The 18,499-nt window shown below is 37.8% G+C and overlaps 1 protein-coding gene across 1 annotated transcript in view; it reads right to left on the reverse strand.

Annotated features, from left to right (window-relative positions):
- The window catches only part of LOC131146263 (valine--tRNA ligase, mitochondrial 1), a 40,348-nt gene extending 23,710 nt beyond the window's left edge, over positions 1 to 16,638 (reverse strand). Inside the window, exons 1-2 of the mRNA XM_058095736.1 lie at positions 16,527 to 16,638; positions 16,321 to 16,383 (exon numbers count right to left, since the gene is read on the reverse strand). Coding sequence (XP_057951719.1) covers positions 16,321 to 16,383; positions 16,527 to 16,529 — 66 coding nt within the window. The 5' untranslated portion in view covers positions 16,530 to 16,638. The remainder of the gene's footprint in view (positions 1 to 16,320; positions 16,384 to 16,526) is intronic.
- Between the last annotated feature and the right edge of the window lie 1,861 nt (positions 16,639 to 18,499).

Consider the following 18,499-nt stretch of genomic DNA (forward strand, 5'->3'; position numbering starts at 1 on the left):
GTTTGTGAAGAAACAGGGCAAACTGTCGACGATTTGGCCTAGGTGCATCGACAGTTTCAGGAAGAAAGAAAATTGGATTTTGGCATGGAGTAAACCATCCACGGTTTGAGCAAACCGTCGACAATTTGGGGGAAACCGTCAACGGTTTGAGAAATCCGTCAATGGTTTGTGTCGGGATTCCAAGCCCAACGGCTATAAACGGCTAGTTTTCAAATATTAAATTGTTAAACTTATCCAACGGCCATAAAACGGCTAGAACCCAAGTTGGCCTATAAATACAAGGCTAAAGACTTGTTCTAGCATTGATCTTAGTGATTAACATCTAGTGAATATCATTTCCAAGAACTTTGCATTTTTTAGTTCATCATTCAAGTGTTCGCTATCTCTCTTACTCTCTAATCTTTGTTCTGATTCATTACTTTAAAAGATTAGTGTAAAGTTATCATTGTAATTGATATCAACTCAAATTGAGGAGCATTATTTGCTGCTACTTTGTTTATCATCTTCAAGTTGTAAGGATTCTTTGTGAACCAAGTGTTAAGGGATTGTTCCCTTGTAAAGGCTCTATGCGAGCGTGAAGGGATTTGTTCCCTTGCGGTGTAAAGGCTTCTCCATCCTTGAAGGAGATTGCAAATAGTGGATTGAGAATCCTTGAGTGTGTCTCAAGGCGTGGACATAGGCAAGGGGCTAAACCACGTTAATATCGTTTGTCAAGTTTTTCTTCCCTATACTCTTTAATTTATGTCTTGTGCATGATTTACATTGTATATATAATCATTTGTATCTTGCCACGATTTTGTTATTTTGTAGAAAAGAATAAAAATACGCAAAAATGTCTATTCACCTCCCCCCCCCCCCCCTCTAGACTCAACTCTAGGGCCAACACCTACAATTTTAGGTCTACCTCTACCCCTTTTAATACTAGAAACAATAACTAACTCGCTCCTCCTCACGAATACACTACTAGGCCTGTGTTTCAAATGTCCAAACCATCTAAGGCACTCCTTTCTTATCTTGTCTTCAGCCAATGCTATGCGTAGTTTATTCTTTATATGTTCATTTTTTTATTTTACCTTTTAATGTTATGCTACTCATTCACCTTAACATTTGCATTTCAGCAACTTTTACTTTTTGTACATGTTTCTAAAATCTAAATACTACTTTCTTATGTAAAAATATTCTAAAATCTAAAAGATATGATCCTATTTTTTTTTTTTTTGGATAAAAGAAGACAATATTATTAAAACCAAGAAACATACTACAATACACCAAAGAAAAGAAAAAGGGAAAACAATGCAAATAACCATCACAAAAGGGCTGCCAGCCAGTGTCTTATAAGGTCACACAACGATACTCCCCAAAAATATCCAAAAGAGTGCACCAATAAGTAGGTGAGGGAAGACACTACATGTACATCCCATAAAAGTCATAAGCATAAGAGACTTTAAAGATCCTAGCATTCAACCCAATCTATAATGTCCAAACAATGGTCAAAATAGTTGCACTCCAAGAGCTCTACCATTTCTATTCTTTTACAAACCCCTAAAGTTAACCAATAGCAACTCTCCCACCTTTCTCGAAGCCACCAACTCTTCTCCCACCAATGAAAAAAGGGTGTCCCAAAGTTGCGATACATCCTGCAAAGCACAATGTGATGAGCATTCACTTTGTTGCTTTCACAACACATGATACACATGTCAGGAGTATAAACTTTATGAGCCTTCTCCTCAAGCAAACCATGCATGATAATCCTTTCCAGAATCATGTTCAAACAAAAGCCCAAAATCCTCCCAAGCACCTTAGCCCTCCAAAGAATGTGGTTCCAAGGAAAAAGGTTAGGAATGGATGGTTTCAACAGTTGCAAGAGAAAAGATTTAGAAGTGAACATACCCAAAGAATCACCCTCCCACACTCTTTTATCCTCATAATTAAAGGAATAATATAGGCTAACAAAGAAAGAAGGATAGTCAGCTCATCACCCTCTCTTTTATTTAGATTCCTAAAGAAATGGAAATCCTAAGAAGAACCACCCTCACAAAAATGAAGGAGTTGATGGGAGTGTTATGTAGTAATGAAAGCTTAAATAAACGAGGAACCTTCAACTCCAATGAAGACTCCCCCACCCACACTTCCTCGTAGAAAAAAACTTCTTTAGACTTTATCCACTTTGAACCGAATAAATGTAAAGAACTAAATAGATACATAGGACACGCAAGAGAGATGATCCTACTGCTCCTCATCACTCGAGTCTCACCCATTCCATTTGATCCCGCACTGGCTCTTAATCACCTTATGCCATATGGAATCAACTTCACAAGGGAACCTCCAAAACCACTTGCCTATAAGGGAGATGTGTTTGGATACCAAGTTTGCAATGCCTAGGGCCCTCCTTTTGACTTGGGTTTGCTAACCACTTCCTAGGTAACTAGATGGTCTCTCCTACCCTCCCTAGGACTCAACCAAAGGAAATCTCACATCAACCTCTCTAGAGATTTGGCTACTTACGAGGGGATCCTTAACAAGGAGAGGTAACAAATGGGAAAATTAGAGAGCGTTGTACTAATGGAAGTGGTTCAGCCCCCAAGCGAGAAATATGCCCTCTTCCAACCCTCCTATCTCCCAGCCACCTTTTCTAGCACAAGGTTCCAAAAGGCTTTAGAGTTTGTGTTCCCTCCCAGAGGGAGGCCAAACAAGGTTAGGGGCCACTGAAGGGAGTCACAACTCTCAATCAATTTAAAATTCTAAAGTTCACCCCCCCCCCCCCCCCCAACGTTGATACTAGTTGTAACACTCTTGGCTAGGTAGATTTTAAGCTCGAGATTTGCTCAAAGATAAAATATAATCAATTCTCCATCCGATTGCATCAATCTCCCCCAACTGAAGAAGAAGAAATTGACCTCGAGTTAAATCAAGGCAGCAAGCATGCATTGTAGCTAACATTACCCTCTTTTCATCTTCATCCCTAAAATATTCAAATGCATTCACAATTTCATCATAAGTAGAGCACTCCGTTGTCCTAGGCTTGTCATCCCAATCACCAATAGCCTCCATTATGTTTATGGCAACTCAAGTCTACTTAGGACAAATGTGATAATACACTACTATAGCAAACACTTAGAAAACATTCAACCCACTTTCAATCAATCAGCTTGGTGGGGGCAAAATGTGCTTATGTGGAAGTGTGAATCTGATATTTTCTAACTACTATCCTTTCAATATTTGCACCTTTTCACAACATTCCTAACAAAGGAGATGGCTTGATCAACAAAGTTAGAGTTTGTACAATTGCAACTCAATATGTAAACCGTAGCCAATCCGCCAATGCATCGAATAATACATTGTTGTTCACTTCACCAAAAGAACATCAAGTGACCAATTTGTGAAGCTCCTATGCATGCCCCAACAAGAAGCCAATGCATACAACTTAAAAGTACATCTCTCACACATGATTGATCCAAATGAATTTTCCTTCCATCATTTGCCAAATAAGATTCCACAAAATAATTGGAACTTGCCTCTAATGAACAAATAACAACTACACCAACCTTTTCTTTAGATTGAACAACTCAATAGGTAAAGATATTTTCAATTTCATTGAAGCACGCAAATAACATCTCTAGATCCCCCTCTCTTGTGAACTCATACATAATTTCCCAAATTTCAAAACCTAGCTTGTTAAAAAGCTTGCACTAGAGGATGGACATTTGTGCATGTTGTATTTGTGTTTGTGTGTGTGTGTATTTTTATAAGCAAAGATAAAATTCATTAAAGGGGATCGAGGGATGCCACCCCTTGTACAAATATTTACAAGAAAAATCATTTGTAATAAAGGATTCAAAAAAATCTAGAATTGTATATCATGAACAAGCCACTATATCAACTAATTAAATTTGTAGTCCATCTATCTTCAATGATATGTAAGCACATAGGTGATGCTTTGAATTCTCTTTAACTTATTTCCCTCCACATAATCCAAAAAATTAGTAAGGGAAATACAAGTTGAATCTTTCATTCTTTCTTCACTTAAGCAAATGACTTTCCAAGCTCATACTTCTCCCTCCAATATTCTAGCAATATCCTATTGCTGCCTAATCAGTGCAGTTGCTAAATCTCCAAGATTCCTGGTCCAAGAACAACACAAGAGGATATACTCAACTGTCTCAACGTTTTCCATAGAGCCTAACCCCTTTCTACAAGTTGTCTATTATAAGAATTTTCCAAATAGTTGCCTCCCATGCCCGAAAAAAAAAAAAATTACATTTGTAGGGGTAGTGGTTTTCCAAATAGGCTTCCACAGAACCAACTCCCCGCTAGAACAAGAGAAGTGAGATTCCTATATGGAGCTGACTGTAAAGAAGCTATTTTTTGCTTGAGCTCTTTTAGGTTATTAGGGATGTTTTGAAAGGGAATATTGTACAAGCTCCAAAGAAATCCATAAGGTGATCAATCTCCCAACCACAGGCATTCCTCCCAATCTGTTGTGAAAATTAAATGCATGGTGGAAACAAATGATCTTACAACGCAGCAATCAACAGTGAAACATACAGAACCACAATCACAGAAAGTATAATGAAAGCAATAAAACAATGACACGAAGTATTACGTGGTTCGGCAATGCCTACATCCACGGGAGCAATCGACAATGAATTTTTACTATCTTGAGTCCAAAGACCCTGAGTTACATCATACAACATGTATATATAACTTTCTCTGAGGCTTTACCTCCAAAACCCAACCTATCCAACGTCCCAATTCAAAATTTGAAAACCAACGCTGAGTAACCGAGTCAAACCGTTTATAGTTTCAAACATACTGTCGACAATTTAATAAACAATCGATGTAACAAGACAAAACAGTAGACTGTTTCTCTACAACTGGACCAAACCGTCGACGGTTTCCTTCTGTAAGTCAGGAATTTTTCTTCTATGTTTTCTCTTGTACATGCCTTTCACTCAACATATGAATTACATATTACAACAATCTCCACCTTGAAAAATATACGCCCCTTAGGAGAAAAAACTGAAAACATAAACCCGCTACTCCACCTTGGGACAATAGGTTGGGACCGCCTCCAGTCTAGCATCTGGAGACATTTAGCAAGTCCAAGCAATGCTTAAACTTATCCATGGTAACCAGCTTAGTCAAGATATTTGCTGCATTTTCAAAAGTGTGAACTTTTTCAAGCACAAGTTCACCCAAAGAAACCAACTCCCAGATCCTGTGGAACCTCACATCTATATGTTTGGTTCTTGTATGATACACTTGATTCTTCGTCAAATAGATGGCACTCTGGCTGAACTTTACCTTGTTGTATGCCCAGCTCCTTGACTAAACCAGTAAGCCACAATGCTTCCTTGAAGATTCGGCAACTACCATATACTCCGAATTAATTGTTGATAATGCAACCAGAGATTGTACCACGGACCTCCAACAAATAGGTCCTCCCACAAGGGTAAACAAATACCCTGTTGTTGATTGTTAGCCTAAGTGGCTACATGATCCTAATTGTCGTATTTTGATGAAAATCCTTGCATACTAAGTTGTGGCAAGTATAAGTGGCAAAATCACATAGATACGAGTTCTAGTGCAAAGATCAAGCAAACATTCTCATAGGCAAAGATCGAGTGGACAATCAAATAGGCAAAGATCAAGAGGACACTCAATCGGAAGAGCTTAAGCACATACCAATGGAAACTAATGTCGAAACATATGTAATGCGGAGTGTTTAAGGTAGTATTTGTTGTAACTCTTGTAGTTCTATTTCACACATGTTTATTGAGCAAGAGTTGAGAAAATTCCATGTGCATACTAGTTCGTAAGAGTACATAGGATATGACCTAGTCATAAGTTCAGTACTTATGAGTTTTCAAAGTCAAAATAAGAGTTTTATAAAAATATCCTTTACTCAAATGTATTTTTATATTGGACAAGTTTTAAATCATATTAGTGTTATAATCTTTTAAAGACTTGGTCCTGGTTGGGTTTAAAACTTCATTTACACACCACTCAAATTTCTCTCTCAAATTTCCTGAAACACCCTTCAGCATTTGGAGCATAACTTTTGCTAAAGAACTAAAAAAAGGGCGATCTTGGGATCTACGGAAAGCTAAGAAAAAATCCGACAACTTTCGTGTTGAAGATTTTCACAGATGAGAAGGTTTGGATAATGAAGAAACAGGGGCAAACCGTCGACGGTTTGGCCAGGTGCATCAACGGTTTCAGGCAGAGAGCTAAATGGTTTTCTTGCCTGAGGAAACCGTCGACGGTTTGGGAAAACCGTCAACGGTTTGTGTCGGGTTATGAACCCCAACGGTCATAAAACGACTAGTTTTTAAAGTAAACAAATATTTTACTAAGCCAACGACCATATAACGGCTAGTAGTCCAGTTTTCCTATAAATACAAGTCCAAAGACTTGTTTAAACATGGATCTTAGTTATTAATATCTTTAGAATATCATTCACAAGCACTTTGCATTTAGTTCATCATCTCAAGTGCTCAAAATCTCTCTTGCTCTCTAATCTTTTGTTGATTCTTTACTTGAGAGATTTGTGTGAGGTTTGTGTTGTATCAAATATCTGCTCATTCAATAAGCTTTGCCTGTAATTCTTTTTCATCTTGTAAGGGTTCTTTATGAACCCAGTGTTAAAGGGATTGGTTCCCGTGTGAAGTTTCTTGGTGTACCTTGCTGAAAGGCTTTGGTTGAGCAACGTGTGAAGGCTTATCTGCCATTGAAGGAGGTTGATAGTGGATTGAAAATCCTTGAGTGTCTCAAGGCCTAGACGCAAGCAAGGGGTTGAATCTTGTTAATATCATTTGTCAAGTTTCTCTCCCCTATACTCTTTAATTTACGTCTTGTGCATGACTTATATTATTTATATTGTGATATAATTGCTTGTATCTTGCGAAGATTTATTATTTTGTAGAGAAAAGTCTAAATACGAAAAAAAGTCCATTCACCCCCCCACCCTTCTCTAGACTTGACTCTAGGGCCAACACCAAGCAATGCTTGAACTTATCCGTGGTAACCGGCTTAGTCAAGATATCTGCTGCGTTCTCAAAAGTGTCAACTTTCTCAAGCACGAGTTCACCTAAATAAACCAACTCTCGGCACCTATGGAACCTCACATCTAGATGTTTGGTTCTTGCATAATACACTTGATTTTTGCCAAATAGATGGCACTCTAGCTATCACAACGCAGCTGAACTCCACCTTGTTGTATGCCTAGCTCCTTGACTAAACTAGTAAGCCACAATGCTTCCTTGGCAGCTTCATTGACTGCCATATACTAGGCTCAGTTGTTGATAATGTAACCAGAGATTGTACCATGGACCTCCAACAAATAGGTCCTCCCACAAGAGTGAACACATACCCTGTTGTAGACCTTTCGTCATCCAGATCCCCTAGATAATCTGAATTAACATATCCTACAACTGATGAATCACTCTGTAGCACGCCGAACATGATGCCATAGTGAGAAGTACCCCATAAGTATCTAAAAATCCATTTGACGACATCCCAATACTGTCTACCCAGATTTGAAAGAAACTTATAATGCTGACAGCTTGCGACAGGGTCGTTCTTGTACATACCATAGCATACATTAAACACCCCACTACACTAGCATAGGGGACCTTTGACATATCACGGATATCATCATCCATCCTTGGGCATTGAGCGGTAGACAATTTAAAGTGATTCACTAACGATGTACTTACCGCTTTTGCATCAGCCATGCTAAACCTCTCCAACACCTTCTCCACATAACCACCCTGAGATAACTACAATCTCCCTGCATTTATGTCCCTGCAAATCTCCATCTCAAGAATTTTCTTGGCTACACCCAGATCTTTCATGTCAAACTCTTTATTCAACAAAGCCTTCAATTGATTTACCTTAGTCATATCCTTTATAGAAATTGCATGTCATCAACATAAAGCAATAGAAAAAAGAGAGAACCATCATCAAGATTCTTTACATACATGCAGCAATCATACTCACACCTCCTATAGCCTCTCCAGATCATATAAGAGTCAAAACGTTCGAACCATTGCCTCGGAGATTGTTTCAAGCCATAAAGTGACTTCTTCAATTTACAAGTCAAATGTTCATGTCCAGGTTGACTGAACCCTTCTAGTTGTAATATATAAATCTTCTCTTCCAAATCACCATGAAGAAACGTTGTTTTTATCTACATTTGCTCCAATTGCATATCTCAATGCGTCACCAATCCCAACACTACCCTAATGGAAGTGTTTCTGACCACAAAAGAGAAGATTTCATCATAATCAACCCCTTTCTTTTGTGAGTATCCCTTTACTACTGACTGTGCTTTGAACTTCTATCCTTCTTTTTCTGATGTTGCTTCCTTCTTACTATACACCCACTTGCAACCTATTGCCCTCTTCCCTTCTGGAAGCTCCACCAAATCTCACATCTGATTCTTATGCAATGATTCCATTTCCTCCACCATAGCACCCATCTATCTAGTTTTATCCTGGTTGTGTACCGCCTCTTGAAAAGTAGTTGGATCCTTGCAATTGAAAATAAAAGCATAAAACACCAAATCATCAAATCCATACCTGGGCGGTGGCCTGATAGTGCGTCTAGGTCTGTGTATAGTGATACTATCATCCTATTGATTTCCCAAGCTAGAACTCCATGCATTCTAAATACTGTCATCACTGCCTTGAGTCTCTACCTCCACCCGCACAACATACTCATCTCTGCTCCAGTTTTCTGACTTCTGTTTCTCATCATCTTCTTCATGAGTACGCTTCACCATGGCTTTCTCATCAAAAACTACGTCTCTACTTATCACCACCTTATTTGCCATTGGATCCCACAACTTGAACCCTTTCACACCTTTCTGATACCCCAGAAAAATGCAGCGTCTAGACTTTGCATCAAACTTTGATCTCTCCTCACTAGAAATGTGTACATATAGGCTGGACAACCAAATACTCTCAAACCGAAGTAGTCTACCTCATTACATGTTCATACCTCCTTTGCAACTTTCCCTTCTAGTGATGCCCTTGGTGATCGGTAAACTAAGAAACACGCCATACTCACTACCTCAGCCCAGAAATTCTTAGCAAGCCCTGCATATAACCTGAGACACCGAGCTCTTTTAGTTAGAGTTCGATTCATCCTTTTTGTCACACCACTTTATTGTGGTATTCGATGAACTGTGAAATGTCTCCTTATGTCATGCTACTCACAAAACTCCATAAACCTTGAATCAGCGTACTCGATTCCATTATTTGCCTGAGGCATTTAATTATCCTCCCAGACTAGTTTTCCACCTCAACTTTCCACAATTTAAACCTAGCAAACGTCTCTAACTTATGCCGCATGAAGTACACCCAGACCTTCCGTGAGTGATGATGAAACTCACAAAGTACATATGTCCACCCCGTGATGCAACCCACACCAGTCCCCAAACATCCGAATGAATGTAGTCAAGAAAACCTTCCATCTTGTCAGTAGCTGTATTGAACTGCACCTTGTTCTGTTTTCCAAAAACACAATACTTGCAGAAATTCAGCCTACATGTTTTAATACCCTTTAAAAGATTCCTCTTATGAGGTTCTCACCCATATGCCCTAACCGCATATGCCACAAAACAGTATCATCTAACTAAGAATCTACAGCTGCAACTCCACCTACAACTGTAGTGCCCAGCAGTGCATAGATATTTCCTGATAACTTCTAGCCTTTCATCACTATTAGAACGCATTTACACACCTTCATAACCCCACTTCCAGACTTGTAACTAAATCCGTTACAATCCAAAGTGCCCAATCAAATCAAATTCTTCCATAGATCTGGTATGTGCCTTACATCACATAATGTTTATACAGCACCATCATACATTTTAATTCTAACGTTTCCTATTCCTACTATTTTGCATGAAGCATCATTTCCCATTAGAACAAAAGCAGAATTAACTGACTTGTAGGTGCTAAATCATTCTTTATTTGGCGTCATGTGATAAGAGCACGCCGAATCTAGGATCCAAGAATTTGTGAGGCGATCTGACCCTTATGAAACAGAAAGTATATCACCATCACTGCTTTTTGAATTTCCTTCTTCTACTACATTCGCTAATTTTGAAAAACCCTATTGGTTTTCAGCATTCCCCTTCTTCCTTTCCAGACACTCCGGTTTTGTCCCTTTTTCCCGCACTTAAAACACAGAATATCCTTCTTCTTCTTGGATTGCGACCGAGACTTGTTACCACTCGATCTATCCCGAAGCTTGCTTCTCCCACGCTCCTGGTTACCTTTTACCACAAGCCCTTCACCTTGTGAAATTTCATCGCTAGTCTTCTTTCTTTGATGAAAACCCAACAATGCGCTTGTTACCTCTTCCAAATTCAAGGTTTCTTTGCCCCATGTTAGTGCCATAACCAGATTTTCATACGTGTGAGACACAAGTAGGGAATTCAATAGCATCAACCCTTGTCTTCTTCCTCGAACTTCACATTAACTCGCATCAAATGACTTACAATCTGATTGAATGCATTGATGTGTTGGTTCAGATCTGAACCTTCCGCCATCTTAAGCTGAATCTTAAGCCAATACAACTTCAACTTAAGATACAATTTGTTCGTTAGAGACTTGGACATAAACCAGCTTTCAAGTTTCTGCCAAATAGCTGCAAGAGATTCCTCATCCATGATGTGATATAGCACGTCATCGGCCAAACAAAGTCTGATAGTCGCCATAGCCTCCGCTTCCAATTCCTTCCAACTTATCCATGCCTTCCGATTGAACTCCGTATAATGCCTTCACCGTACCTTACAGCACTAATAGATCTTTAAGCCTTCTCTGCCATAGTCCGAAGTTTCCCACTCCATCGAACTTAACAACATCAAACTTTGTGGAAGAAATTCCTGAAGTCATTACAACAGAGCTCTAATACCAATTTGTTGTGAAAATTGAATGCACAGCAGAAACAAATGATTTTACAACGCAACAATCAACAGTGAAATATACAGAATCACAATCACAGAGTATAATGAAAGCAATAAAACAATGACACGAAGAATTACGTGGTTCGGCAATGCCTACATTCACGGGAGCAATCGGCAATGAATTTTTACCATCTTGTGTCCAAAGACCCTAAGTTACATCATACAACATGTATATATAACTTTCTCGGAGGCTTTCCCTCCAAAACCCAACCTATCCAACATCCCAATTCAAAATTTGAAAACCAACGCTGAATAACCAAGCCAAACAGTCGATGTAACGGGACAAAAACAGTCAACCGTTTCTCTACAATTGGACCAAACCATCGACGGTTTTAGGGTAACCATCGACTGTTTCTTCCATGCTTTCTCTTTGTACATGTCTTCCACTCAACATATAAGCCACATATTACAACACAATCACATGCATCGGAATAGATAGATTAATATAGATATTAGATAGGAACAGAAATTGACCCACTAGAATGAAAATTAGCTTCCATAAGTCCCATTTTTCCATCCGTATCAACAACATTTAAGAGAGTGGAAATCTTGGACTTAAAAGCATCAAAAACTTGTGATCGGAACTTAAAGCCAATTTGATTTTGAAAAGTAACAACCAAAGAGTTGAGAGATGCTAAATGAGAGGTTAATCGTGGATAGGGTAGGGTTTTGTTGTCCTGCTTCATATTCAAGGCTAACTCAATGATGCAAAGGGTGGTTGTGATGCTTCAGTGATTGGGGCAGAACCATGGCTTGCTCTTTTAGATACTAAGTGACCCAAGAATATTCATGCCATTGTGAAGCTGCAAGTGCAGCAGTGAACAATGGCTTGACAACTCAATTGCAAACAAAACTCGGGCACTAGTCTAGCAAATGATGACACTAGCCCACAAACTGAAACTGACAACAACAAGATATCACTAATTGACAACAAAAATGACAAGAATCTTAAATGCAAACAAAAATAATGGACCACAAACTGAAATTAACAACAACGAGCTATTGCTAATTGATGATGCACTTGTCAAAAAGGCTTCGACTGAAGTGAAAATCAACAAGCATTGATGTCAATATTTTTTTTAGATCTAATATGGATTGCGGTTGAGTGGGGTCTACTAACTCCAAATTGCAAAGCCTACAGTTTTGAGACAAAAATTGCAGTGAATTAGTCAAACACTAATAACTATGGCACCTTGAGTGAAAATCATGAATCTTGCCAAATAATGACAATGGTATCATGTCAGATCAAAATCTGCTCTCATACCACATTATGCAAGACCAACATCCAACATAACTTAATTCCAATCCCAATAAAACTAATACAAAGGAGGCCTTTTATAAGCTTACAATGCTCATAGAACAAGAAAATAGTCTTAAAAACCTAAATAAACTTGCATACTAATTTATTTACTGAAAATATCCCAAAATCTAAAAGATATTATCCTAATAAAATACTTCAAGTAAAAAAAATGAAAATAAAATTGACTCTCTATGAAGACTACATCTTTTTCATCAATTTTCTCCCAAAAGTCCTTTCAAAACAACAAGCCCTCCCTTCACAAAATTTGAGCAAACCAAACAATGCAAAAAGGATGTGACATGTAGAATCCCCCCATTGCTTTTCTGTAGAATTCCTTTCCATGCAACTTTATCCAAACACTAGTTCTCCAAATCACACTCGTTGGAAAGCTATTACATCCAAACTCATCATGTCTTGCAATAAGAGCCTCAAGGAAAGATTTCACTGCAAAGATACCATTGTTCCCCAAGCCCCAATTCTTTCATCAATTCTAGCACACGTCTCATATAGTTTTGTTTGGGGGAGGGGGGTTGCAGTTTGAAGGCCTTACTCTCCCAAACATCACATTCAAAATAACATTCCAAGATACAGAGCCCCTACTTCAAAATAATCACTCACCAATGCCTCCTTCTTTTCCAGCAATCCACAAGAAACTACTCCAAAAGCTCAAATGGGAAATGGAATCTTCCTACCTCCCAAACATCATTTTTAAAATAACATTCCAAGATACAGAACCACCTACTTGAAAATAATCACTCACCAATGCCTCCTTATTTTGCAGCAATCCATGGGAAACTACTCCAACAGCTCAAATGGGAAATGGAAATCTTCCTACCTCCAGCCTCCTCTACTCTGAAACCCTGATGAACCCTGATGCACAACCCCGTCGGCATTCTATTAAAAGTCTCCATTACTAGAATGAATAGAAGAGGAGATAAGGATCACCTTGTCCTGGGCCTCTAAAGGCAGAAAGAAAATGAACCTAAAAGGAAATCATTGACAGGCATGGTGAAGCTGGAGGCTGACATGCACTAATAATTCTTTTGTATGACAACTCTCCCAAACCCGCTAAAACCCATCTTCCATAGCACAGACATCAAGAAGGCCAAACTCACAAGAGCATAATCCTTCTAAATGTCAAACTTGCTGATAGCCCCACTCTCTTCAGTCCTCAGTTTTAACTCCAAACACTCACTTGCAATAACAGACACAATATGAATTTGTTGCCTTCCACAAAAACATTTCATAAGCTAGGTTGGAAGGCCAAGCCTCATCCCAGATTCTAGAAGCTTATACACATATCACACTAGACTAATGAATCTTAAATATTTGATACAGCATCCTCACTCATTATTTGGGATAACTGCAATGAAGGTAGCAGTAAGACTCAGAGAAAATTTCCTTTTCCATCGAAGTCCTTGAGCATCTAAAAAATATCCTCTCTTACAACTTCCTAATTGACTCTCAAAAATGCCAATCATTCCATTGGGTCCCAAGTGTTTATCACCAATGGACTCTTGCAAGGCTTAATCTCCCCTTCTTCATAGAGTTTCTAGCGCCATCCCAAAAGATCCATTCAATGGTGGCCATGTCCATATCCTCAATAGAAGGGCACCACTAATTTGTTTATTCCAAAAAAAAAAATTATTATAAACACTAAAACCCCTCAACATGGTCTCCACTCCATCTAACCATTCAAAACTATTTCCATCTCACGCATAAAGCCAATGGAAGAATTTGTGTTTCTATCCCCCTCCACAAGCCAAAGATATGAAAATTTTTGCCTCATTAAAATCTCCACCAACGGGGCCAAAACCTCACTCATTCATCCCTCGCCACCCTCCCTTGCTCTCTTATTTTCATCTAACCTCCCAATCCCCACACACTCATTTTCATCAATCCCCTCAATTTTTTTTCCAACCTTCTCAAGTGGACATCATCCAACATCTCTATATTCTACTTCTTTTAGCTCCTCTTTTAAAAGATTATCTTTCATTGCAAACAAAAAACAAGCACGATCTTCAACCTTGAACCCATTCAAGCATTTTTTTTAGCTAGCATCTCAAAAAACTCCGCTTATGGTCAATGTTCTTGAACTAAATGGGAATTCTGCTCCTAAAACCAGCATGCTCAAAAAAGAATGGCAAAATCATCCAAGGACTTGGTAGCTGCCTTTGCAATGGATCCAAAAAAGTGCTCGTTCCATTCAACAAAGAGAGGAAGTGGTCAAATAGATCCCCACCCACATGCAAATGTCAATAGGAGTGCATAGCTAGGGAGGATTCACAGGAATTTCTCACATTCCATACATAACTCTTCCCATATTAACTCCTCGATTGCTTCATGCCACTATTACCCTGCTTGGTCACTGACATGGCTGCATACGACTCAGACCACTCAAAGATCAGCTCAGTAAGTGCTTCTTTAAGCTCACTCATCAAGACTTATGAGCCCAGCCCAAGCCCAATTTTGGAGCATACTGAATAAATGACCCAGGCTTAACTCATGCTCGAGATATTACACCCATGAATCAGCTCATTTATTATGAGTAAGCTTATGCATTAACTCAGGACTAAGCTGATATTTTAAATTAGGTATAAGCTCATATAAAGATCATCAACAGCTTGATTTAAGGTTCATCTGAACTTGTATATACAATTTGTAAAAAAGAACTCAATTTGTAAGAAAGACCTACTAGAATGTTTTATAAAATTACAAGCTATTTTGATTATCGAAGTCATTTTACTCCCTTGTAAATTATAATAAGGTCCCTAATAGTCATGCAATTAACTGCATCAATATTAAATATATATTGTTACCCTGTCGAAATTCTGAACTAATATTACAAAAATGGCGACTCTAACAAACAAACCAAGCTTTAGTGAGCCTGTGCTCCGTTCATTTTAGCATGTTAAATAAATCCAACTTAAGCTCAATTTTAAAGTGCATTTAATAAATCAGCCACAAGGCTGAACATGTTGAAGCTCAACAAGGATTGGCTCAATGGCAGCCCTATTTTTTATATTTGAATATATATGATATATATATATAATACAATAAGTTCAATTGCAGCCATACTTTTGCTAAGTAGAAGTATGCAAAAGAAAAATAGCTAAATTAAAATACCTATAGAGAAAAATAGGAAATGAAAGAAAACAATTTTTGAATCAAACTTGAATAAACAAACTCCATCACCACCACCCATCCACCCAGCCGCAGCCCCTATCCACCCTGCCCCCAATACACACATACACACAAAAGAATCAATCATAAAATGCAGGAAATAACACTGCTGCACAGTTTGGTTGCTCAGAAAAATAGTGGAAAAAGAAAAAATCAAATTTTAACAATATGTTCAGTTGGACATAAGGAAAAAGAAACTGAATAGAAAGAGCATGGGAAAAGAGAAATTACGAGGGCGAAGAAGAGAAGAGGAGAGACAATGAAACACCCCTATTCCTTTTCTATCCATTTCTCTCCAATTTCAGAAAGAAACTCAATCCCGTTATCTTCTTTTCTCTCCACTTCACTTCTTTTTTCTCCCTACTAAAGTGAAACAAACAAGAAAAACAAGTTTCTATTCTCATGTCACCCCTCGTAGGTTCTCTCTCTTCTCTACCCATTAGTAAAAGAAGCAAACACCCAAAGGATAGAAGTTGAAATAAAAATAAAACTTTCATCCTCTTCCTTATAAACTTAAATTATTCATCCTCTTTCCCCTTCTCTCCAAACATGTGGATAAATTATATAAAAATTTAAATATCCAAATAAAACTAACAGATGTACTCTCGGTTGAGGTGAGTTCTCAATTTTTGAACACCAAATGAACACCAAATCCAGCCCAGAATATAGGTAACAACATTAATGTGTTGTTTGGTTGCCAAGAAATGCAGGGAAAATTCAACTTCAATATCATATAAAAATTGTTAACATCAAACTTGATATCAACTAGCTCAGTTCTCAATTTTACGGCCAATAAGTTAAAAAAAAAAATTGAAAATTTCCTTGTTCGGCCTCTGATAGTAAGTTTAATAGAGCAAACCTTCTCTTCCTTCTTCTTCTTCCTCTCGAGGTCTTCCATTGTTGGCTGCACCTCCGTCTCCACCTGCGTATTCAATCGTTCCACTGAACAGATCAGCCGAAAGAAAAGAAAACGTGTGCATGTTTTTTATTTTTCGTTTTCAAATAAAACAATTTCAATTCTTCAAATTCGTTTCCATCCATGAGTAGAAACATTGAATCACTCACCATCTCGGCGATGATTCTCTCTCTCTCTCTCTCTGAGTTGCGGTTCTTAAACCCTAAAAATTGGCACGATGGACGACTGTTGTCTCCACGCGCGGATCAGTGCTGTTTGGACATTTGGGGAATTTTTATTTAATTATATCAATTTTAAATAATATATAATACTGTTAATACAGTTGCATTTCCATATTTTTTAATAATTTTTCCAAGTTTTCATCAAATTTCATGTAATGGATTTCAGAAAAAATTACGTACGTTTCTTATCTTATGTTTTAAATTTAACATTAAGTTGTCTTTGGGATTTGGTAATGACCATATAAATGAAATTAATAATACTAATATCATCATATAAATGAATAAATTTCCAAATTTTTTATTTTTTTGTAGTATTTTTTCCACAAATTTTGAGGCAAAATCTTCTTTTAGCTTTAATTATATATAAATTTATTAAGTTTATTTGTGATATGGGACAAAAGTGGTATTATAAATAAATTATTAACATCATCGCTTCTGTATCGTATTTGGCATCTTTGAAAAAAATTATCATATCCTCCACGAGGACTTAAAAGTTATTTAATAAAAGAGATTAATCGATATCCTTCAAATTTAAGGAGAAATATGAAGATGTATAACTTAAGTAACTTCCTATAGCATTAAATAACTTCTATTGATAGGGCATTTAACTACCAAAATTAAGGTACATACAAAGAACCACAAGGAGATGGTGAGGGGTGATTATAGCTATGTACTCAATCTTAATTCTTACTTGAGTGTCAAAGGAGGCCTTGAAGGCCATCGACAATCTCCTAAGCTTTTTTTCTTTTATTTGCATATGATCTCCAATAATTTGTAAATGCGCAAATTGAGACTCAAACTTTGGCATCAACAAAGTGATGCACTAGGTAAGGGAAGTGTGCTTCCGAGAATAATAATGACAAATCCAATAGCTAGGCTAGAAAAAAAATCATCAATTGGCTTCTGAACTACAATCATCATATTCACTTAAGATTAACAATTTCGTCTTTCTTTGGCATCGATCATCGAGGCATCACTAAAATTTCTATTGGCGAACATTATCACAACCAACAATATGCATTTACGGAGATCTAATAGTAAGAATAGACATAGCCACCATAATGTCCTTATTTGGAAATTTTCTAAGAATAAAACTAAGAACATTGTATTGGATGTTTTATTAACCATAAGAGGGCATATTAGCCCTACAATAGGGTATGTGATTTTGGGTTCTTATTAGTCCTAGGCACCATGCGATGTTATACCCATGTTTGCTTTGGTATAATGACCTGTACAAACACCAAAATAAGGCCAACTTGGCAAATAGGCCGCCTCTTCATATGGTAACCTTAACAAATAGCCTTGACGTGCACGCTACCTTCTAAGACGACAAACTTGGGAAATAGCTTTGAACATCTTAGTCTAAGAGAAAATATGCAACCCTAAGAAACACCCGCGAAAGAGCCAACCACCTTGGTTGAAAGTTTAGATGAGGTAACCTTGAAAAAATGCCTAAGAGATAAAAACTCACCGTAGTGGCTAAGGTTGGAAGGAGCAACCCTTGGGAAATGCCCATGAAAGAGCATGTCACCTTAGGCAAAAGATTAGAAGATGTATTATTAAAAAAAAATGCCCAAAATAAAGAATGTCACCTTAGTTGCTAAGATAGGAGTGGAGAAACCTTATGAGACACCCATAAAAAATTAGGTCAAGTCAGTCAAAAAGATCCAAAATAGGAAACCTTAAGAAATACCACAAATAAAAAAGACCGCTAGATCTAAGTGACTAAAAAACACTTCGGAATAAGAATGTCCAAGAAGTCCAATAAGCCCACCACCTCAGTCTTATTTACCGAGAAGCTCCTAGACTAAATGGGACAAGGCTCCGAGCAAGGAGAACCACATTGGAGACCACCTCTATTTAAGAGACCTCGGTCAATGAAAAAAAAAAAAAAACAGGCG

This window comes from Malania oleifera, chromosome 13, assembly GCF_029873635.1.
Source record: "Malania oleifera isolate guangnan ecotype guangnan chromosome 13, ASM2987363v1, whole genome shotgun sequence".
Taxonomy (NCBI): Eukaryota; Viridiplantae; Streptophyta; class Magnoliopsida; order Santalales; family Ximeniaceae; genus Malania; species Malania oleifera.